The 25486-nt window shown below is 46.2% G+C and overlaps 1 protein-coding gene across 2 annotated transcripts in view; it reads right to left on the bottom strand.

Annotated features, from left to right (window-relative positions):
* Window positions 1-227: 227 nt before the first annotated feature.
* The window catches only part of gwl (serine/threonine-protein kinase greatwall), a 441324-nt gene continuing 416065 nt past the window's right edge, over window positions 228-25486 (bottom strand). For both annotated transcript variants that reach the window (XM_055075650.2, XM_050186672.3), the window contains one exon: window positions 228-434. In XM_055075650.2, the coding sequence (XP_054931625.2) occupies window positions 270-434 (165 nt within the window). In that variant the 3' untranslated portion in view covers window positions 228-269. The remainder of the gene's footprint in view (window positions 435-25486) is intronic.

Genomic DNA, 25486 nt, shown 5'->3' with positions numbered 1-25486 from the left:
GGTGCGTGAAGTATCCTAGAGCAATAAATTCCAGTCAGCACAGATTGGCGCTGCATTTCTAATAGTTAAAAGCGGGCGCTGACCCCAAAGTTCATAAAAAGAAAGACGTTTCGGCTCCTGCACGGGAGCCTTGTTCACAATTCTTACCACTGCCATGGATCACTGATTCCGTACAGACAAGTCTCAATGAGAGGCAACCAGAGACAGTAATCATACAGAAAGGCTGATCAGGCATGACTCATTCCCCATAAGGGTGACAATTTTATTAGCTAAGAATGAATAAAAGCTACGAACCAATATAAAACACTAAAATCAGCAATGCACCATGGGGTACGTGTCCAAAAGCTGGCAAGCCAGTAGTAGACAGAGGTGTGGTGGCCAACCAGGCTAGCTGCCAAAGCTGGAGAGCTGCAGGTGCTGCATCTGGTTGCGTGCTGCACAGGAGAGGAATACAATCACCCCCTATTCTAAAACATAAAAAGACCGTGCACCAGTGCAACCTTGCAGAATTATAATCCAATTTCCAGCAAAGCGGTTTCTTTAGAGCAATTGCAATAAGAATTTCAGCTGTCTGTAATTAATATGACTAGCTTGCCTGAAACCTTGCCCGCATATAACACTTTCCAGCACATGTTGACCCTTTTAGGGTTTGTGTCATACACGTACAGTGCCACCGATCTGTCCCACATAGTTTTTGACGTACATGTATGGCGCTGATATTATGTTTGATATTTCATGCGTATTTGATGCCACTGGTTGTTGAGAGGTGCTGCCATCTCCATGAAGTAGGCCAAAGTCTTTTGAAATTGTGTTTCCTCTCACCAGGGTGCAGAAATCGGCTTGTTTATCTTGGAGCGCTCGCTTATGTGATAGTGCGGGTGCCATCTGCTACCTCCAAAGGGTTCGTGGAGGAGAACAGATTCCTGCTTATTGCCGCCGATATCGTGTTTCCGGTAACTTAAATATAGCCCTGCACACTCAGAGGTACTAATAGGTTCTCTCTTTTTTGCTTTTGATTCCCCTTTTGGTTGTGGCTTGTGAATTCTCAAACACTAAACAGTCGTGACTTCGACATGGCCGCATGCCTCCTCTTGCAGTAACTGCTCACTGCTTTCGGATGTGTTTCTTCTGATGATGAAATGTGTTTTTGGGACAGCAAATTATGCACCATAAATTTTGCTGCACATTTTCTCTATCTCTTACTGTGTAGTGCAATTGTGTTATACTGTCAGTGCAAGAAATGTGTTTTTGAGACGAAGTATTGCTTGCGATAATTTGTTGCTCAATCATGAGTTTTTATTTCATACCGCTGGAAACTTCACTAAAAAAACTGAAAACAGGGGCACGAATTTTACATAATTTTACCCTCAAGAGGTTCAGTGGCTTTATGAAAGCAGTAATTCATGCATACACATTTTACTTATCAAAAAGCATTAGCCATAATGTTCACCGCATTTTCACTAAATGTGATCTTGATTGTGTTTGCTGTTTCTCCAGGGAAGCAGATTACTTTCTGCATTGATAGTAAAATGTGCTTATGACAGTGTGGATAGCAAGCATAAACAAATTTCCGTTACAGCTGCAATTTCTCTCCATATTACCTATAACCTGCCCCTAATATTAACAAATATAAAAGGTGCCTTTCTTATTTCACTGAGCACATTGAGGAACCGTACTATGCACCTTGTATAAAGCAAAAAAAAAGGGGGGGGGGAGGTATTTGTAATGGATGTAATCAATGCCTGATGATAAAGTTTCATCAGACATTACGCTTAACATTGCGAATAAAAAACCGCTACAAACACAGGACAGAGGGAGATGACAACACAGGGCGGCGCTAGCAACTAAATTTTTATTGAAAATCAGCATGGCTTCTATAGAAGATGGCACGTGTAACCTGACAACCAATAGTAACCAAGATGAAGTAAAAGACAAAAAAAAAGAAAATAGCAGAATTTTCTCAGAAGATTAAAAACAACTGCATACATGTGGAAGTGAAAAAGCTGAGAGTGAGCAACACAAAGTGAAATGAATAACACATAAACATGAGCAACACAAAATAAATAAATAACACATGGAAAAGATTCAAACCCAAGATCAGAAGCCTGAAAGGCAACAAAATTGCTCATTCGTGGAAATGATGGCACAAAAAAACACACATAGAAGAATGCAACAAAGGACTGACATGACAAGAAACCCCAGTTCTCTTTGCATGACAAACTGAAGGGGAGCTAACGCATTAATCCGGTTGCAAATGTAAGATAGCCACTGCCTCTACAGCATATGCAATGTGTATTTAGTGTTTGTAATGAGAAATCACGGATTTATCAAAACTTGTTCCTATGTACAATGCTTAAAGGGTTTTAAAAAAAACCATGAAACATAAAAAAAAAACAAGCAACAATTAAACATCTCCCATTTCTTAAATTGGGGGCATGACACCATTGAATGCAGGATGCTCATCGCTTTCCTAACCTTCCAGATGCTGCCGTACTGGTCTTGTGCTGGTACATGCCCTACCCCAGAAACCCTTCTGCAAACCGGATCGCCTTCCCTGAATCCATCACTACCCTGGGCTACCTGTCTGTCTCTCGTCACCGAAGCCGTGAAGACAAGTCCAGTTTTAGCGGCAGAAGCTTCGCCCACCTGGCAACACCCTACGAAGGCGACGTCACCAGTCACAAGGTCAAGCCAAGCAGTATTTAATCGGTGTGGCAAAGCTGATCAGCTGGGGCATGACACCGTTGAACGCAGGATGCTCATCGCTTTCCTAACCTTCCAGGTTAGTTACTTACAAAATACTAAGGAATTTCGTAGCGACAATCGTTGTCTTCGCAGTGTCGTGCCCCTGCGACTTGAAATGGTGTAGAGGTGTGCGTCTGTACTATGAAGCTGTTGCCTTTGTGCTTCTGTCCGATCTAATCCTCTTGCTCTCTGGAGATGTTGAAGTTAACCCAGGCCCCGACAGAGACAACATTTCTTCCCTTTCCCAGACGATCAAAGAACTAAAAGAAATAATTTCAGAAATACGTACCAATATAAGTGAGCCCAGAGAAGCCAACATTCTCAAAGACAACACAATTGCTGCACCGACAACACGTATTTCTGTGCTAGAAAACGACCATCAGCACAAAGTAATTGCGACTCGACAGAATGATGCCATCAAAAAGAGAGCGCTGCTAAAAGCTGAGAGCACTGACACAATCAACAGAATGCGCCGTAATAACTTACTTTTCCCCCTACTGGAAGACAATGAAAAAGAAACATGGAAAGAGTCTGAGGAAAAAATAATCAATTTTTGCGCTAGCAAGCTGGAAATGCATCTAGAACCAAGCGCTATTGAACGTGCCCATCGCATAGGGAAATACCGCCCTGAAAGAAAACGTCCGATAATTGTCAAGTTGGCTCATTTCAAGTCAAAGGAAAACATTCTGGCCTGTGGGCGGAAACTAAAGGCAACAAACTTCACTATACGTGAAGATTTCGCTCCTGCTACTCGCATCGCATGTTCTAAATTGTTAGATTTCATACAACCACAGAAATGTGCATTCAAACTACACGTAGACAAGTTGCTTGTCAACAATAAGCGCTATCACTACGACCCTACTTCTGACAGCGTGATTGAGGCTACGAGACCATTCCTAAAGGCGCATGGAAACAGCGCATCCCAAATAACAAGACACGAAAACGTGCAATGACGGACAACGAAGCCTATCACTCCAACCTCATCCTGCAATCGTCCCTCATCTTTACCTCTCCTTAACATAGCCTTCACTAACATGTGCAGTTTGCTACCCAAACGAGAACAACTTCACATCTTCACTCACGACATCGATGCCGACATCATAGTATTAACTGAAACGTGGCTAAACGGAGACGTAAGAGATAGCAAAATTTTCCCCCCAAATTCCGGCTATGCTCTTTATCGCCATGATTGGAGCAACCAGAGAGGAGGGGGTGTTTTATTAGCTATCAGAAACACCTTCTCATCTTCCCTGATCAGTCGGGATGATAATCTCGAGCTATTGTGGACCTGCGCTTATAACGGTGCTGGAAAGACAATTTTTGGCGTGTGCTATATGCCGCCGCACAGCCATCCGTCATTCTGCGATTCACTCCGTAAAGCACTAACCGACATCACTGACAAATTCCCTAACGCACCTATTCACCTCTTTGGCAATTTCAATTACCCTAACATTAACTGGCCTCTGCTTTCTGTAACCAACAGCTCACCGTTATCCGAAGCTAAACAATTTATTGATCTTATTCTAGACTTCAACTTGCATCAGGTGATATCATGTCCTACAAGAGGGGATAACACCCTTGACCTTATGCTCACATCTTGCCCTGATAGCTTAGAGAGCGTTACCACACTACCCGGTCTTAGCGAGCACAACCTCATCCATATCTGCATGACAATAGCGCTTAAGAAAAGGTCACCCACAACAAAAATAACAATAGATTACAAAAGGGCGGACTTTGACGCCACATATAATGAACTCCAAAATTTTTTAAATAATTTTCAGCAGTCTTACTTATCAAGAACTGTCTACAGCAACTGGGAACTTTATAAGAATGTATTGCTCAACCTGGAAGCTAGATACATACCAACAGTTCTCGTGAAATCCGACTCTAAAAATGAATGGTTTAACAAACGGCTCAAAGCTCTCCTTACTAAAAAGAAAAGGCTTTACCGAAAAGGCAAACTTACAAATAACTCAGAAACATGGGGAAAATACGAACTGTGCGCTAACCAATATATTCAGGAGCTGACGATAGCCAAAGATAACTTCTTTAATCGTGACCTTTTGGCGATTCTACGATCAAACCCCAATAAATTCTGGCGCTTACTTTCAGTAAAGACCCATACTAGACAGATTGAACTAACAGATCCGGATGGTTTTCTCATTAACTCTGAGAAATGCACGTCAGCTCTTAACGACTACTTTACCTCAGTTTTCTCCAACACTAATGATACTCCCATTTAACCAATACCACCAGTCCCAGTAAAATTAATGCCAGACATCAAGATCAAACCTGATGGCATATGTAGCCTCATTAATTCACTAAAACTAACCACCTCAGCTGGGTATGATGGAATTAATGCCAAAATACTAGTTAATGCCAGTAACATTTCTAGCCAGCTACTACATCTAATATTTACGCAATCCTTAAAGACTGAAACTCTGCTTGCCCGACGACTGGAAAAAGGCCCATGTCGTACCAATCTTCAAGACTGGCGACCGCTCCCGTGCTATAAATTATCGCTCAATTTCTCTGGCCAGCATTCCTTCTAAACTTCTAGAACATATAATCTCATCCAACCTAATATCTCACCTGGAATCTATCAATTTCTTTTACCCTCACCAGCACGGCTTCAGAAAACTATTTTCATGCGAGACCCAACTCGCCGAGTTCACCCATGACATTCTACATTTCATGGACCTTCATTTGCAGATTGATGCCATTTTCTTGGATTACTCAAAAGCATTCGACTGCGTTTCCCACAATCACCTAGTTCAAAAACTCACATCTACTGGAATCCCAAATAGCTTGCTTACCTGGCTTGAACACTTCTTAAAAGGGCACACACAGTTTATCTCTGCAAATAACCATAATTTATCTCTTAGCAGCATAACATCGGGTGTGCCACAGGGCGCTGGTTTATCGCCTCTACTTTTCCTCATCTACATCAATGACTTACCTGCTAACATTAAGAATAAATTGCATCTTTTCGCGGACGACTGTGTCCTATATTCCCCAATCAAAGGCTCGAATGAAATCACAGCACTACAACAGGATCTCAATTCCATCGCAGTATGGTGTGAGAAATGGTACATGCCGCTTAACCTTACTAAATGCAAAGCTCTGTCATTCACCTGCAATCACAGCTTAACCACTCACACCTACACAATAAATTCAGTTCCTATCAATCATGCCCCGTCTTACAAATATCTCGGCGTTCACATGACATCGACACTATCATGGGCAACTCATATTGACACCATCTGTTCTAATGCTTCACACACCCATGGATATTTAAAACGCAATCTGAAAGCCGCATCACCAGAAATAAAAAAGCTAGCATATCTAACATTCGTACGTCCTCAGTTAGAATATGCATCATCTATCTGGCACCCTTCCCAATCATATCTAACCTATGACATAGAAGCAATACAATATCGCGCTGCTCGGTTTATAACTACCAATTACTCTCGTGATACCAGCATAACCGCACTAAAACGTACACTTGAACTACCATCACTTGCTTCCCGCCGGATCATCTCTCGTCTCTGCTTGCTTCACACCTTTTATTACCATGCACACTCCAGGCATTCCTTGTTAAATCCACCCTTACGTACATCCTCTCACTTAAGCCACAGTCGTCCCATAGCAAACATTAACACCCGATCATCTGCCATGCACACTTCATTTTTCCCCAACGCTATAACCCACTGGAACCATCTCCCAAAAGATATCGTGTCATGCACTGACCGTAAAACGTTCCATGAAATGTTAAATAACCACACTGCTTAATTACCGATCCTACCTACCCTTACTCTAGCACGATGTTCCCTTTTTTTTCACAATTGTTTCTGGCTTGTATTTGTTTATTGTTTCTTTACTGTTCTGTACATTTGTTCTAACATTGTTACAAGGATTAAAGCCCTCCCTTATGTAATGCCTCCGGGCCTTTAGGGTGAAAATAAATGAAATAAATGAAATGAAATGTCCTTATTTAAGATGCCAGAGTGGGACGATCGCAGAAGCACTGCAGTGACTTGGTTGCACAGTTCTCTGGTGAATGGGCTAACGCAATTCAAGATTGACATTTTCAAAAGGACATACAAAGCTGTCATTGCTTATTTTATGCTTGACTCTACCACTAATCTACCTACTATTACAACATTTCACAACAGAGCTTTCTAATTTCTGTCATGTTTGTACTAGTTCAATAAGACTTGGTGAAAAATCAACTGTAGTGATAACTTACTACCAAAGTGCTCGCCTTCTATAGCAAGTTTTAAGACAGAAACGCATGCGTGAATTAAATAGCAAATTACACTGGATGTCCTTTCTTATATATGTCAAAAAATTTTTTTTAGTGGCATGGGCATCGAGTGACATTCTTGTTTCTTGTGCAGCATTTCCGGTTCACCTCCTGAGACGACCGAGGACAAAATTCAAAATAAATCAGAAAAAGAGAAAAAGAACAGTACAGTAGAAAATTCATGGCTTTCGTTATATAGATATGATATCAGAGCATAAGTTTAGTTACAAGTTGAGTAACTGAAGTGTCTGGAATAATTCGAATTAGAAATCACTGATTACCGCACACCAAAGCACAGTATCGCACACTTTAGAGACCCATCATATGAGCACAACTTTGGTGAAATTCCTGGAAACCCAGAAGTAGAAAGTGGAAGTAATGACGTCACTAATGACATAACCCACAAGAAGGTGGCATGATATTGTTGCAGGAAGAAAGCAGGCCCACGAATGTACAAAATAATGTATATCTCCAACTGATGTACAAGGCGTTCAGGCAACTGCCAGACTTCGTCTTCCTCTAGTCCAATTCAACTTCTTCCTTCCCTTCACCGTAACATCACCCTCCCGGCAGAGTAGCTCCATCCCGGGGCAAGCTATAGAGCCTCACTTAATGGGGGGACATAGGGCTTCAGCCTGGCGACGTGAACAACATAGCTGGTGACGTTGGGAGGCACTGAAGGCTGACCGACTGAGGTGATCTCGTATGTCACGTCGGACAGTTGGCGTAAGATCTGGTACGGACCAGAATAATGGGAAAGTAGTTTTTCTGACAAGCCGACGCGACGTGAAGGTGTCCAGAGAAGGACAAGGGAACCAGGTGAAAAATGGTAGCCTCGGTGCCGAAGGTCGTAGCGCCGCTTTTGAGAAGCTTGCGAGACTGTGAGGCGATGACGGGTGACATCTCGAGCCTGGCCTGCTAAGTCAATAGCATCGTAAGCGTAACCAGCACTGGGTGATTGTACTGCGGAAGGTAGCAATGTGTCAAAGGCAAGGTGGGGTCGCAGCCATACAAAAGGTAAAATGGTGAAAATCCGGCAGTGTCGTGACGGGACGAATTGTATGCGAAAGTGATGTATGGTAAAGCGACGTCCCAGTCGCGATGATCGTCGGAAATGTACATGGCCAGCATTTCAGTTAGCGTGCGGTTGAGTTGCTCGGTGAGGCCGTTTGTTTGAGGGTGGTACGCGGTAGCAATCTGGTGTTCTGTAGAACAGGAGCGGAGCAGATCATCGACGACCTTGGATAGAAAGTAGCGGCCGCGATTCGTCAGCAACTGGCGAGGGGCGTCGCGGTGCAGGATGACGTCGTATAGTAAGAAGTCGGCGACATCTGTAGCGCAGCTGGTTGGTAGCACATGTGCGATGGCATATCTCGTGGCATAATCGGTTGCTACAGCAATCCATTTGTTTCCTTTGATGGAAATTGGAAAGGGGCCAAGGAGGTCTAGGCCCACATGGAAGAAGGGCTCTGTAGGGATATCAAATGGTTGAAGCAAACCAGCGGGAGGCAGAGCAGGCGTCTTCCGGCGCTGACACAGGTCGCGACATAACGGCGCACAGAGCGATAAATGCCGGCCCAGAAGAAGCAGCGCCGCAGGCGGTCGTATGTACGAGTGATGCCCAGATGTCTAGCAGTAGGAGCGTCGTGAAGTTGCTGGAGCACGGCGAGCCGAAGGTGCTTGGGAACGACTAGGAGGAGCTCCGGGTCGTCAGGACGAATGCTACGACGGTATAAAGTTCCATCGCGCAAGGTGAACATCCGGAGGGACGGGTCATTGGGCGAGGAGCTTAGGTGTTCCATAAATGTTCGAAGAACAGGATCTTTGCACTGCTCGTTGCCAATATGGAGGAAGCCGGAGAGGGATAGAACACTGATGTCCGAGTCTGCATCGGTATCGTCCGGTTGATCCACGGGATTGCGGGACAGGCAGTCAGCGCCTTTGTGCAGGCGCCCTGACTTATATATAATAGAAAATGTATATTCTTGTAGTCGCAATGCCCAACGTGCAAGTCGTCCAGTTGGGTCCTTCAAAGAGGAGAGCCAGCAGAGGGCATGATGATCGGTTACGACGCGGAAGCTCCGACCGAAAAGGTACGGCCGAAATTTCGCGACCGCCCATACGAGCGTGAGACATTCTCTCTCAGTAATGGAGTAATTTCGCTCGGGCATGGAAAGAAGGTAGCTAGCATAAGCGATGACACGGTCTTGGCCCTGTTGACGCTGAGCGAGGACAGCGCCGATGCCATGACCACTCGCGTCAGTCAGTTCGTACTTCAGTGGGCGCAGAAGGGTCAAAGTGGGACAGAATTGGGGAAGTTGTAAGCCGCCCAATCAGGGTAGAGAAGGCTTTCTCCTGCAGTGGTCCCCAAGAGAAAGAGACGTCTTTCTTAAGAAGCTCAGTGAGAGGGTGAGCGATGCCAGCAAAATTTTTCACAAATCGTCTGAAATAAGAGCATAAGCCCAGAAAACTATTGACATTGTTTGTTGAACAAGGTACAGGAAACTTTCGCACGGCGTGAACTTTCTGTGGATCAGGTTGGATTTCGGCGGCGTTTACGAGATGGCCGAGCATGTTAATTTCAAGATGACCGAAATGGCACTTGGAGGAGTTTAGCTGAAGGCCAGTCTGCGAAACACGGAGAGTATGGTTGTGAGGCACCGCAGATGGCTCTCAAAGTTCGGCGAAAACACAATCATATCGTCGAGCTAACAGAGGCATGTAGACCACTTTAAGCTCCGCAAGAGAGAGTACATCATGCGCTCGAATGTAGCTGGCGCATTGCATAATCCAAAGGGCATGACTTTAAATTGCTACAGACCGTCCGGTGTGACGAAGGCGGTTTTCTCGCGGTTCATCTCATCGACGCTAATCTGCCAATAGCCGGAGCGGAGGTCAATTGATGACAAGTATTGGGATCCGTGAAGGCAGTCAAGAGCGTCATCAATGCGAAGCAGGGGATAAACATCCTTCTTTGTTATCCTGTTGAAGTGACAGTAGTCAATGCAGAAGCGCCAAGAGTTGTCTTTCTTCTTTACTAAGACAACTGGTGATGACCAGAGGCTATTGAAGGTTCAATGATGTCCTTGTCCATCATCCTATCTACCTTTTTTTGTATGATGGCCCTTTCTGTTGCGGAGACATGATATGGCCGCCTATGAATGGGGCTGGCGTCACCGGTGTTCATGCGATGCGTGACAACAGATGTCTGACCAAGTGGACGGTCGTCCAAATCAAAGACGTGCCGATAAGATGACAGGAGGTGATGAAGAGCTGTTGTTTGCTCGGAAGGAAGGTCAGGGGCGATCATCTTAGAAACATTGTCCGCAGGCGTCGAGTACGGAGGAGTGGGTGACAAAGGTCCGTTGGTACTGAGGAAGGATTCAGAGGTCAAAGAAGAAATCTCAAATTCTTCCAAAGGAGTGATATGTGCTATGGCGATACCGCGTGGCAGCACATGTGACAAAAATCCACAATTGAGGATGGGCACGCGAGCGCAGTTTCCGCGGATCCGGATTAAGGTGCTCGGTAGGGCAATATTGCACGCCAAAACCACGTAAGTAAGCGGCGACCCGACGTACTCGCCATCAGGTACGGGAGGACAGGGCGTCAGGAGGACATTTGTTGCCGCCTGTGGAGACAGCCTTGCAAACCCAGCAGAACATAAGCGGTGTGAAGCACAAGTTGTTGCATTGGCAGGAAGCGGCAGATCCAACTGTACAACACCTGCGGAGCAGTCAATTTGGGCAGAGTGTTTCGAAAGGAAGTCGAGGTCGAGAATTAGGTTCTGTGGACAGTGTTCAAGGACGATAAACAGAACAACGGTATAATGGCCCCCAATTGTCCCACGTGCTGTGCACATTCCAAGAACAGGTGAAGTACTCCCATCGGCGACTCGCACAGTGCACAGTATGGCGGGTGTCAGAACCTTTTTGAGCCTTAGCCGGAGAGCAGCGCTCATAACTGAAAGCTGCGCTCCTGTATCAACGAGAGATGTAACAGGAACGCCATCAACTTCAATGTTCAGTAGGTTTCCACATGTAGGCAGGGTCAACAGAGGATTCGTGGGCCGGGTCGGAGTTGCAGCTTCACCTCCGGGAGCTGCACCACCTAGTTTCCCGAAGCGAAGCGACCAGTTGCAGAAGGGGACGAAGAGCAGAGAATGAGAGGCGAACGGGACCTACGACCTTGCGGAGACGGGGGAGCGGCTAGATCTTGGTGGAGCACTTTCGGCATTGACGTTCCTAGTCGGCGTATAGGGTGAGAAAGTGCGATTGTCTGGTACTTGGCGGTAGTGACTCAGAGACGACCACCGAGGAGGCTACGACCAGTGGTTGCGGCAATGACGGGCGATGTGTCCAATACTGGAACAATTAAAACAGATGGGTTTATCATCCACTGCGCACCAGTCAGCTGGGTTGCGACGGAGTGGCGGAAAGCTTTGCATCTGGGAGCGAGCGGTCGCAGAAATCTGGTAGGTGTTTGTATGGCGGACCGAGCAGAGAAATGGAATGCCCAAACTTGCTATTTCCTCCCGAACGACCGCTTGTATAAAGGAGATAGCGGGCACGCTTTCCCGACAGTCGGAACGAACTGGAGCCAGAGGCATGGCCTCAAGCTCACGGCGAACGATGTGCGTGATATCTTCCGGTCCTGTGGGCTGAACGAACTGCGGCGGGTCTTCGCAAGAAGATGTCGCGGTGGTATTGAGCAATCGGCCGAAAGTGTGAGTGACACGGCGGCCCTTCGCTTGTTTGAAGCGCCGGCACTCCTTTATAATTGCATCCACGGTGGCACAATCCTTACACATCAGGAGATTGAAGGCATCGTCTGCAATACCTTTCAGTATGTGACCAATCTTGTCTGCCTCGGTCATGTTGTCATCAGCCTTGCGACAGAGGGCCAGCACATCCTGCATGTACACGACATAGGATTCTGTGGACGTCTAAACGCGGCGCGCAAGTTCTTTTTTTGCTGCCAGCTGATGACCGACAGGTCTGCCCAACAGGTCTTGCATTTTTTCTTTGCAGACATCCCAGCTCGTTAGGTTAGCTGTCGTACCATTACTTTGCAGTTCCTCTTGGATAAAATATCACGTTTGCTAGCATCATTGTTGGATCCCACCTGTTGTTGTCGCACGCTCGCTTGTACATCGTAAGCCTGTCCTTGACGTCGGTGTTGTCGGTGCCGCAAAATGTCCTTGGGTATCGCGAATTAGTGAGGATGACCACTGGCACGGGCTGCTGAGGGGTTGTCGCTTGTGTCAGTTGATTTGCCATAGTGGCGGCAGGTAGATGACATCCGCTGCGAAGTTCCGTGATTGTACCCCGCACCTTCCACCAAAATGTTGCAGGAAGAAAGCAGGCCCACGAGTGTAAAATAATGTATATTTACAACTGATGTATATGGCGTTCAGGAAACTGCCAGACTTCGTTTTCCTCTAGTCCAATTCAACTGCTTCCTTCCCTTCACTGTAACAATATTTAACTGGCTAATTAATAGAAAACAGTTGCCTGGCATAGACTGAAGATCTGTCTAGCAGAGCCGATGTGGCATCACTCCCTCCTTTCTCACTTCTGTTTGCATTGTTATCCAATCATACAGTGCAGGAACTGTCGTTCAGTGCTGCAGAAAGCTACAGACGTATTGCTGACACGTTGATGAAATAGGACTCCCTTAATTCCTGTGCCAAGGGATCTTTTCTTTTACCAAGAATGTGGATATGGGAAAGATCTGGCCCACACATGCAGGAATCACAGTGCATAGGTAAATGTGCATTAATCTTATTCTTAACAGACAGCTCGTGTTCTGTTCACTTACCCTATCGTTGATGCAATGGCCTGTCTGGCCGATATATACCCTGCCGCAATTAAGTGGAGTTTCATACACCAGACAAACTGTGCAAGTCACATATGGCCTTGCATAATTTTTTACCATAAAGGCTCAGCTTTCACAGGTCTGAGATGCATGGGCACAGGCCAGCAAGCTTCCATGGAGGCGGAAAAAAAATAAAACGGGTACCTGCTGGCAACTTTCTTTAAATTGTGGGCCACTTTGTGCATTGTTACGTTTTGCCTACGACGCGCGGTATGGCCGGCGCGGATGCAACGGACGCCAGGGCTTCATTCAAAGCGGCGGACATTTTGGCCCGTTCAACGCTGCCGTAACGCCTCCTGCCAAGCGCGTCCAGGCATGTTTCAATGCCACGTGTACTCGTGTGCGCGTGTGTGTGTGTGCATGTTGGTGCCCACGCTTGTCAAAGCGCGGCAGCCGGGGAGAGGAGCTCCCCAAGTGTGAAGCGAGGAGGTCTGACTGGCGCCGGCCCGGCGGATGCGTCACTACACTCGTCTCAACGTGTCTCTCAGCCTGTCCGTGGACCGCATCACGTGCGCCTCTGACGAGGCATTCCTTCTTCCCCTCGACTCCGAGAGTATAAAAGCAGCTGCTCCCGGACGCCGAGGGAGGCTCCGATTTCTTCCGTCGAGTTACGTGCTCTCCTGTCTCTCCACTTCGGTCGACCTGACCGGCCGCTCTTTTGCGATGCTAGAATAAACAAGTTGTTCTGTTAGCAGTTGACTCATGCTTTGCCAGGACCTTCGGATGCTTCCAGTTGTGCCCCAGGCCGCCAGGCCAACGCTACCCTTGGGGCTTGCGACCCGTATGCAACAACCGGTGTCAGCGCTGTGATTGCAACAATGCGTGCCAGCGGTGCGATTGCACCAGCATGCATGGAACAACCTACGGCTTTGCTTTCCGCTTAACCTTCAATTTTTGAAGGAGGGTTTCTGCTATTGCCACTGTGACAGAGCATAGGTATCTGGCTGATTGTAGCCGTGCAACCTGACAGTCAAAGCTTACCTGCATTATGTGAGAACGAGACCTCACCAATGCCACCTCAAGACACATGGATGCTATTGCCTTTTTAACAAGTTTAGTATGCACCAATTAGAACAGTAAAAGCTTTTTGCATGAGCGTGGGCAGTACGCCCAACAAATGTGTTGTTCAGGAAAGAATAGACTTAAATCTAAAAACTGCAGCTTCTCATGTAAAGGAAGCTCATGCATAAAGAAAAGCTCTTTGCCATGTTGTGCAAATAGAGCTAAAAGTTCTTCTACTGTATAGCGGTCATTGCAGAAAGGTTAGATTTTAAAATCACCAAAAAATCATCCACATACCCATAAACTTTTTGCAGTCTTGCATAGTCAAAGGCAAAAGCCAAGACTCGATCAATAGCCAATGCAGCACTGAATGACAGTTTCTGCACTGTGTGATTGGATGCTGATGCACATTTTGAGCGCGAACGTAAGTGTGCACATGCCCACTTCCTATAAATGTGTGACCCGCCTGCTTTCAATAGACCAGCTGCAAGTGACACTCTTTCCTGTCCTAAGCTTTTTTTCTGCCCTTGGTTGCATCTTAACTTCGTGGAATAAGACAAACCAACTAGTTCAGCAACAAGTATTGATGCGAAAATATCATTTGACAGTGTGCTGACCCTCGGCTGCAGACGTATCTACATAGACACCAGAAAAAAGAAAGAAAAAAAGGGGGGAGGAGGCGACGTCACGCGAACTTGCTGTGGGCCTCCTGATGATAGAAATCTACTGTCGGCGTTGGCCACAGTCACCTCGTGAGGCGCCGATGACAGCACAGAGCGGTGCCGAGTGACACGATGCGTGTTCACTCCTTTTGTCTGTCGCGCAGATTGGCCTTAGGAGCAGACAATAACCCACAGAAACCCTCCTGTTTTCTAGAAAAAAAAATGGGAAAGCGATACTTTATAAGCACCAGAAGATCGCCATTAAGTTCTTCGTCCTTCAGTGTGCGCAACAACTATTACGCATTAGGCACATTATGGCCCACTATTAACTGAAAACCCCATTCGTATATTATTTAGGACAACTTTGCTATTTCTTCATCTCCAGAGGGAAAAAAGCACTTGATTCTATTTGACAGATATTCCATTGATAAAAAAAGAAAACTATGGGTGCACCTAAGGAATTCTTATATGTAAATGCGAGAGCATTACAGTATTTACTCCATTCTAATGTGCCCTCAATTGTAACGCGCATCCGTTTGTCGCGACCTAAAGAAAGAAAAGTCCTTTACAGTACCGCGCACGTCATTCTTTCATACAGGCATACAACTTTCTCTTCATTTGCAAAAACAAAGAGATACTACTCCTAGTACACTAAAGTTGCGATAAATAAGAAAGTTGCAGTTTCGCCCGAAAGGCGAACCATCGATTAAGATGTATTAAATTAGTAGACAGCTATACGAAAAGTAAGGACAGCAGTTTTACAGGCTGTATAAATTTTTAAACATTCGCTTACTAACTAAATTAACAAGCATGGTGTCACGCACGCACTAGCAAGCGTGAACACGCCTCACACAATGATTGCAGAGACTCTTTGTCAAAACGCTGGAGTGGGGTAGTGCAGTAGCAGGAGCGAGCAAATTGACCTTTGCGCGGTCTTTCGCTTCAACGCGCACTAAGTGATAAGAACACAGCGCGGTGTGCCTAGACGCGTAGACTCTTGTCTCCATTGCAGATCGCTTTCATGATAGGGGCTGTGCGGCCATGCCGTACGTAGCAGCTGCCGGAGTAGAAAACTTCGCCTGTTTGCGCCAGTCCTGCGTGCAAGTTTCGGGAACTCGGAAAGCCTGTGATGCGGCCCAATTTCTGCCTGTCTCCGCACATGTGATGACTTTCCTTTTAATCGCGGCATCGTGATGAGCTTGGCATGTCTTTGCAGTTGGCACTTCCATGCTGATAGAGCAAATCACGACCTACTGTATACAGTAGGTCGTGGAGCAAATGCAGAACACGGGAAGACTGGGAAGATGGATGGTGCACTAACCAAGCACACGTACTACAGCGCATAAAGAAAGCTACAGCAGCTAGGCTCGAAGCGCGTGCGAGGCAGCCATTTTGAAATGCTGATGGTGATATGGTAATGCAGATTTAGGGTCATACTTGATTCTAACGCGCAGGCTATTTTTGGACCCGTTCTACTGGAAAGAAAATGCACGTTAGATTCGAGCAAATACTGTACTTGTCGCTGAATTATGTCACCGATGAAGTATGAGACCATCGCAACACAGTAAAACGTGCGAAGCGAGCTGCTGCAGCGAAACAATGTTCACCACCCAAGCTCCTAACAATGCGAAAGGCAGAACGAGTTTCTGCAGAGCGAGCAGGGCGAGCTTCAGCGAGGCAACATGCACTCCCAAGCCCCCTATAACTCAAAAGGCTGAGCAGGTGCAGTGTTGCCATCTCAGTGTGCAAAAAAAGTCTAAAAAATTGTTATACAGTGACGACGTTGCGCTTCATGGGGCCACAGAGCCTTGTGTGCACTTCGGTAACACCTTTATATGTCTTGTTGAATGACAAAGTAAATTGGTTTCTTTTTACTCAACTCACCTTGTTTGTCACTGCCTGTTCTGCAAGTTGCCTACAAGAACCGGAATTTGGGCGAATTTGTAAGAATTCATATTTGACTTACAGCGCAAGAAAACACAAGGACACAAGAAAAGGAGACCAGACAAGACGAGCGCTTAAAGGCAAATGCCACAAGTTGCCATTTACTTTGGTGATGTGTCTACTGTACAGAGCTCTTGAAACCACGAAAATATGAGGGGTTGTGAAAGTAGAAATATTGTGAACTGCCAAGCATATGTTCTCGAGCGTGCAAAAGATAGAACTGGCCAAGCTTCAGAGGTTCCGCTTTTACACGCACTGCGCAGCAGCTGTAATACCCTTCTGCAATAATTTTTCACCCTCATTAGCGAAGAGGTGCAAACGACTTCCAAAACAAAGACATAGGCAGCAGCACTGAACACCCTTTCTGGTCAAAAAGAAACAGCATGTTACTAGAGCCGCCTCAATTACAGGGACACTGGAAGACATGCCCCATATGGCTGTTAAGAGACCAGTGACACCCACTAGACCCTTTAATTATGATGCCAGAATTAAAAGAAGTTGCAACCGACTACAGCACTGCTAGTTCTAGCGACCACTATTTTGGGCACGCCGCTGCACCTCCACTGGTAGTGCTAGAGAGTTATGAAGCAGCTGGTTCCAGTAACCTTGCTCAAGTAAGCGCTGGTACTTATCAATATGCGTAGCAGTGTAAATAGAAAGGTAACTGCATCTTTAAAAATCTGTAGATACTTCGATAAAGATGCTGAATCCCTAAACCGACCCAAAAACCCCTAGATCTAGGGATAAATCCCTAGAGTTGGCATCACTGAGCGAGAGGCTGTGAACAACAAAGGCCCTACAGCGACAGTGGCGCCATCTGTTGAATCACCCGCCTATCAGAGCCCTACCACATGCACAGCCTCGAAAATATTCATCACTGTCGTCTGTTGCAACAAGTGTTGCCAATTTAGCTATTTTGTAGCCAGATCGAGCTACTTTCGGACTCTGCTGGCGACCAAAGATTTAATTTAGCCATGAGTAGCTTTTTTAGCTCCTTTTCTCAAAATCTAGCTCCCAATCTAGCTATTTTAGCCAAGTCTAGCTTTAGTCTAGGGACATTTCGGAATCACTATTCTGGTGTGAAAAACATACTAGCTAAGCATATGCTACACATGAAAGAACTGGATGGATGGATGTTATGAGCGTCCCCTTTGGAACGGGGCGGTGGGTTGCGCCACCAAGCTCTTGTTATTATTACGTCTAATGTCCTACCCAGGTTAAACAAGAAAAAAAGAAAACAAAAACACCTATGAACTCCCTCAACCAAATTTTCTGATCCCCGATTGCAAACTGTGTTTTTGTACATCTCTGTTTTTTGTCATTTCCCTACTTTTCTTCCACCAATCCTCCAATCGCCTCTTACTAATCCCTACTGCAGACATGTCTACTTTTCCACTGCTCTCGCTGAATCCAAGGGCTTCAAGGAGGCCAGTGGTGCTTAAATCGACCGCTGGGTAGAGGTCTTCACATTCTAATAAAACATCCTCCATAGTTTCCCTAGCTTTACCGCAGCAAGCACATGCTTCTTCCTTCTTATATCTTGCTTTATACGTGCGTGTTCTGACATTAGGCATATAGTGCTATCTAGTAGCTTTTCAAGAACGTGTAGTATATCTGTAGCAAGGATTCTTTCCCACCAGAATCTTAAAAAACAAACTGATTCAATAATCAGAAAGTTGAACCGTCTAAAAGGCTGAGTATGGCACCTATCCTGACATTCATACAACCCTTATTAAGTGGATCGCACATTGTGGAAAACTATCGCAGTCCCAGCCGCAACATACTGAGCCGACACACTGACATACTTGACCCAGACAATAAAATGCCTAAACCGGCACCAGAACGAGCTTGGGTGATGGCTGCTGGGAGGAAACATTTTCACGGCCAATGCTGCAATCACAGCCGAGATGGGCTGGTACCTGTTCAAAATTCAAGAAGCAAGGTAAAAATCACCAAAGATGGGCAGGTTGAAATTTATGGCCGAAGCCAATTACAGCTCCTGAATATATCTACATCTGCGGTACAAGGGCATAAAGAACCTCTGGATGCAATGGCTCGCCTCTATCGAAACAGAATTCAGCCTAAGCCCAAAGTTCCAGGAAACCAAAAGTGAAAGTGAATGGCGTAGAGAAGTGAGCAAACGGATAACACAAGATAAGCACAGATCTCTGGTGCACAGTGACTGCAAAAAAAAAAGTATATCGTGCTATGTGGGACATAAACTGGAACCTAGAAGTGAGCCATACTACAGGGGGGACAGACTGAGAGCACTACTCTTCCAAGTTCACACAGGATCTTTGGCCACTAAACAATGACGACATGAACTGTTCGACTCAGACCCTTCATGCCATTTGTGCGGGGTCCCCGAAGAAACAGTTGCCCAGGTCTTGCCAGCACCTGCATGATAAATCCCGAACACTGCCACGTTTGACTGAACTCTTGGGCATGTTCGGTCAAATGGATGAGGTCCAAGTCGATCGGGTCCAGTCAACAAAGAGCCTATTGGTGCAGTGGGAACGGCTCTGCAGATAAACTGAAAGCAGACCAGCCGGGGAAATGCCCAACACACCTCCTTTGCCAACTGTGCACACTGGAATGCCACTGCTTGGATACTCTGTTTAGCGCAAAACAACAGACACAAGAAAGACGACAGGACAAGCATATTGTCCTGTTGTCTTTCTTGTGTCTGTTGTTTTGCGCTAAACAAAGTATTCATGGATTCGCACCAACTAGCCCGCCAACGCATTGTGCCACTGCTGCACCATGAGGTGCAGCGGTGGCACTGATGATATTACCTTGCTTAGTAACTCAGGGGACCAACTGCAATGCATGCTCACTGACCTGGAGAGGCAGAGCAGAAGGGTGGGTCTAAAAATTAATCTGCAGAAAACTAAAGTAATGTTCAACAGTATCGGAAGAAAACAGCAGTTTACGATAGGTAATGAGGCACCGGAAGTGGTAAGGGAATACATCTACTTAGGACACGCAGTGACCGCTGATCCGGATCATGAGACTGAAATAATCAGAAGAATAAGAATGGACTGGGGTGCGTTTGGCAGGCATTCTCAGATCATGAACAGCAGGTTGCCATTATCCCTCAAGAGAAAAGTGTATAACAGCTGTGTCTTACCAGTACTCGTGTACGAGCAGAAACCTGGAGGCTTACGAAAAGGGTTCTACTTAAAATGAGGACGACGCAACGAGCCATGGAAAGAAGGGTAATAGGTGTAACGTTAAGGGATAAGAAAAGAGCAGATTGGGTGAGGGAACAAACGTGAGTGAATGACATCTTAGTTGAAAGCAAGAAAAAGAAATGGGCATGGGCAGGACATGTAATGAGAAGGGAAGGTAACCGATGGTCATTAAGGGTTACGGACTGGATTCCAAGGGAAGGGAAGTGTAGCAGGGGGCGGCAGAAAGTTGGGTGGATGAGATTAAGAAGTTTGCAGGGACGACATGGCCACAATTAGTACATGACCGGGGTAGTTGGAGAAGTATGGGAGAGGCCTTTGCCCTGCGGTGGGCGTAACCAGGCTGATGATGATGATGATCAGTTATCAACTCGCGCCTTAGTTTAATTTTCAAGAAGCGCTAGAAGCGCTGCTATACGACCTCCAGAGTTTCAACGCTACTGATTGCCCAACCAGTGGCGGTCCATGCTCCGTTCTTGGGGATTTCGTTCGAGAAGCGCTACTGTGCAACCTCTGGCATTTTTGATGCTACTGATGCCGAGCCAGCGTGGGGGGATCGACCTTGCTTCATTCATCGGCGACGGCCACATCGTGATCCTGCGGTCAATCGACTGTCTCTGGGACCACTGACTCCAGATACTGTTTTGTATGTGTTGCCGTGCTTTGTTGAACACTTGGCTTTTTTATGTGTCGTTGGTTATTCCTCTTTATCATTGCTCTGATTGCAAAAAGTAATTCGAGAGTGTGGCATATATATAGATTCATGATTATTAGAGACTCAGCAAACATGGCAGACAAGAGCGTGCGAACAGCGCTTCAGTGATTGCTGGCTTAAAGAGGATAAGTACAAGGAGTGGCTCATGGCGATATCCAAGGACCCCATCAAGGCTTTTTGCTTATTTTGCAAATGCTCTACTGAGGTGAAGAAAGCGAGCACCGATAAGCATGCCATGTCTACAAAGCACTTGGCATGTGGGTTATGCAAAGGACTTCAGCAGCCGACTGCAACTGCGGTCATGTGATGCCAAGTCCTGTGCAGTCAAGCAGAAGCCACTCTTGTTGATGCTGAGCATTGCACAATGAACACCATCAACCACTTGGGAGAAGCTTGCAAGCGAATTTTTTCAAGATAACCAGGTCACATTCAAGATCAAGATTCACCACACAAAGTGTACTACTAATAGGTCAAGCACATCCTTGCACCACATTTCTGAAAAATCGTTGCGGGTGTTGCCATTGGAATAGACAATCCAAGCATCATGACGGGCGTGAATAGTGGCATCTACCCTTGACTAAGAAATGAAATTCATCTTGTTATGGTGCAATGCGTCTGCCATTCTCTTCAGCTTGCAGTTTCACATGCATCGGTTACCTTGCCGCAAAACATGGTGAGAGAGACATACCGATGGTTTGCTCACTCCTAAACAGGGAAACTGCAATACTAAAGCTTATACCGCGAAATAAAAGGTGGAGAGACTCCACTTACTATTCTCCTAGCCTGTCACACGCTGGTTATCAATACTCACAGCAGTAAATAGGATACTTGCCCAATGAACTGAAGGAAGGTTTTGAAAAAGCATGGAGAGACAAAATGAGCTACACGGAAATGATGCTTTATATACAGTGAGCCCCAGAACAAATGCTACATACTGTTGCTGGACAAAATTTTAGTGGAAGCTCAGTGTGTCAACAAATCCTATCAAGCGGAAAAACAAAACCCGGCGTTTGAAGATCTGATGATCCTTGTGAAGTAAACAGCCGCAAAGGTATTTTTGGTAGCTTCCTGATATGGACACGTTAACTGTCCATATCAAAGGGCATCTCGACCCAAATCCGTACTTCGGTCACCAGTGCACTCTTGGGACGCAGGCCTGCCATGCGATGATGAAAAGGAGCTGTGCCTTCCCTCTCGATGTTTCATTGTGGAACTTTTCAACCAGCTTCCACAAAAACATCCAGTGCTTGCAAAAGGCTTCTTTTTTCTCTGTAGAGCATGCATTGAAAGCTATACATGAGCCAATTACAGAATCTGTGTCACAATCGCTCTCCGCGGAAGCCATGTTCGCTTGCAAAACTCAGTGGAGGAATTTGCGGCATGTAAAATGGTGCTCTATGAATGCAACCGATGGTTTCTGGGCAGCAGTCATTTCCTATAGGGATGCGTAGGGTGAAAAGCCCTTTGCCGAGCTGGCCATGCTCGCCATGACAGCGTTGACGTTGCCTTTTTCAAACGCTGGAGTAGAAAGATGCTTTCGTGATATGAGGATTGTGAAGAGCAAGCTTTGTAATAGGTTGGACATTGACAGACTAAATGTGCTACTAAGTATGCACGATGGGCTTCGGAGGCAAAAAAAATGAATATAGCTTGCTAAGTGACATGGCAGCAAAAGTCGGTATGATGGCATCATATTCAACGGTACAGGAGGATGCTCTGCAAGCTGCAGATATTATCCAAGAATTGTGTGTGCCGCAGGACTGATTGCCTTTATGTACTGCCATAGCTTTATGTATGCTTCTACTGCCTGTGAGGCTGTATAATTAGGAATTTCGAGGCCGAGCCCTTCCTATGTTTGTTTAAAGTTATGATAGTGCATATTGTAAGTTTCCTGTTTATTCTGCTGTATATATTGTACTCATCTGGTATAATTGTATTGCTCTTCTCAAGTTGGCAAACAGATTTTTATAACTCAGTCTTGCCATACGCTAGGGGTTACTGTTGTGTAATATAGTGCTTTCTTTGTTCACCAATGTGGTACATTTAGAAGTATGCTAAAATGCTATTCTAGATTGTTTCGTTTATTGCAAATGTGCGATTTCACCGAGATAGTGTCACAGTCTGTAATGTTGGAAGAAGAGGACATGAATGGTAGCCTTGGAGACAACAAAGAAGATTTTGGGCTATTGCTTCTCTACGCATGTTGGCTCTGCCATTAAAAGCCATCTGTAAATAGACGTGTGCTTCTTCCTTCCCGTGACATTATTGGTGGACGTGTGTGGTAGTCACTTGAGCAAGACGGAGCTTCGCAGTGGCCACCATGTCATCCGAAGGAGAGTCTTCAACTGTGGCCCCGTCGACGCCACCAGTGGTCCTCCTGTCCCAGCCTTGCAACCCTGGGACAATTTCTGGGATTGACAATGTGGGCATTGATGACTGGTTGCAGAATTATGAATAGGTCAGCACACACAGCAGGTTGGATAACACACTTATGCTGGCTAACATCATATCCAACCTAAAGAAAACAGCATGGGTCTGGTTATAGACACATGAACAAGAGATTACAAGTTGGGACTAGTGCAAACAGAAGCTTCGAGATTTGTTTGGCAAGGCCGTCGGCCACCAATGTGCTGCTAAGAAGGACCTTGGGGCCCGTGCACAGACATCCACTGAATCTTAAGTGGCCTACATTCAGGATGACCTAGCTCTTTGCTGTAAGGTGGAGAATAATATGGCAGAGGCAGACAAAGTCAGCCAGGTTTTAAAAGGCATCACTGATGACACGTTTAACCTTCTTGTTTACAAGAACATGACAACGGTCAATGTGATCATTAACGAATGTCGCCTCTTTGAAGGTGCGAAGAGCTGCTGCATAGTACATCAGCTCACGCCTCTGCGGAACACTGTAGCTTCGTCGACGTGCAAAGACATCTGTCTACTGTGTAAGCCCACCACCTCTGAGAACGTTGTACGCGTTGTCCGGTGAGAAATTGAAGCAGCGTCTCCTGCCACACCAGTGACGCAGTGCTTTGATGATTCCCGGCCGCTCGTTTCTCTCATTAAATTGGTAATTCACCAAGAACTTGCTAATGTGGGTCTGCTGTCCATCTGCTCCACCAACCTTCCTGACTTTGCTTCATCTGCAGCCTCTGCCACTGTTCACTGGAGCCAGCATAGTGCCTACCCGAGCTATCCCAATGCAGCCAAATGGCACACACATGATGACAGATCCATCTGCTTTTACTGTGGACATGTGGGCCACATCTCTCGCCACTGCCGAAGTTTCTGGCCAGCCCACTCTGGACCTAGCTTTCCTGCTTACTGCTGCTCCCCACTGAATACTCACCTGCCCGCACTCTTCATCGAGTTTGAAGATGCACCTGACAACATTCAAGCCACTGCGACTACGCGCTTGCCATCATCACACATTCATCGCTCTCGTTCACCCCAGCTGCATCACTCCCCATCCCCAGCTTACTGCCACCACTCTCCGATATGAAACTAACTGGGGCAGCTCCTGGGGGTGACGTTGCTCTGGCATCCCGGCCTGAAATTCCTCTGCGGACCCTGCCTACTGATCGGAACCTTCTGGATGTGGACATGGATGGTTTGCCCATTACAGCACTCATAGACACTGGAGTGCAAATTTCCATCACAAGTGCAAAACTTTGAATGCAGTTGAAGAAAGTACTTATTCCTGCTCCGACTCGACTGCTCTAGGTCGCTGATGGTGGAACTCCAGTTGTGCTTGGAATGTGTACTGCACATGTCAGTGTCGCCAATCGCTACATGTCCATTTTGTTTAGTGTGCTTGAACGCTGCCCTCACGATGTGATCCTCGGACTTGACTTTTCGACCTCCCATTCTGCTCTGATTGACTGTTCAGCTGATGTTGTCCAACTTGACCTACCCCTTTCTATTGACCTTCCTGCTCAAGCTGCCATTTCAGCTTTGTTCCTTGTATTTTATTCGTCTCCCATCTCTAGTAGCAACCTCCATCATTGTTTTAGCCTACGCACCTGTACCTGATGGAGACTACCATAATATTCCAACCAAGCACCCCCTTAAAGTGAAAAATAATCCAAGAATGTTTGCAGGGGGCCCTTGCTTGATCACGAACTGAAATTCAAGGGCTGTTGGCCCCAGATCCGGCGGCCAGCGAGCTAGGCCTATTCCCTGTCCCAGCGATTGCAAGCTCACATGGCTAAATTGCTCGTTTGCTTCCACCGACGTTGATAAAATCAAATGTATTGCAATTTAAATGCGACATAATTGTGTACATGTCGTGCTGACCAATATAGGTGCTTTATTACAAGCTGCATGCAGTCGTATCACAAGCTGGCCAGTGAGCTAGGCCTATAGCATGTCCCAGCGATCGCGAGCTCACATGGCTCAATTGCTCGTTCGCTTCCGTCGACGTCGATAAAATCAAATGTATTGCAATTTAAATGCGACATAATTGTGTACACGTTGTGCTGACCAATATAGGTGCTTTATTACAAGCCGCATGCAGTCGTATCACAAGCTGGCCAGTGAGCTAGGCCTATAGCGTGTCCCAGTGATCGCAAGCTCACATGGCTCAATTGCTTGTTCGCTTTCGGCGACGTCAATAAAATCAAATGTATTGCAATATAAATGCGACATAATTTTGTACACGTTGTGGTGACGAATACTGGGGGCGAGCTCCACCACTGAAAAAGCTGGTGCTATACCGTCGCCGTGACGTGGCATGAGGGATCATGTGGACACAGCAACCGTGTCGGCTGCTTTGGAAGTGCCGAAGCGAATTGAAAACAAATGTTTAAAGTCCCACCTGCGCTGTGGTTCTGATTAAGTCGTGAGGTTTTCCTGCCTTGGGTTGCCTTGACAACATTTGAAAGTACTATAATAGGTAGTGGCTGCTTTTGGAGGTGTGCAGCATGATAGGCTACTGCTCGGTGCCGCAGTGCCGGATGTATGCAATGGAGCCCGGTGTAGGCCTTATTCACACGTAGCCGCAGGACAAGAAGCTGCGTGAAGCTTAGGTTGCAAAACTTAGAACCGG

This window comes from Dermacentor andersoni, chromosome 2 (assembly GCF_023375885.2).
Source record: "Dermacentor andersoni chromosome 2, qqDerAnde1_hic_scaffold, whole genome shotgun sequence".
Taxonomy (NCBI): domain Eukaryota; kingdom Metazoa; phylum Arthropoda; class Arachnida; order Ixodida; family Ixodidae; genus Dermacentor; species Dermacentor andersoni.
Note: the sequence above shows the minus strand (reverse complement) of the source record. Positions and strands in the feature narration are given on the sequence as shown.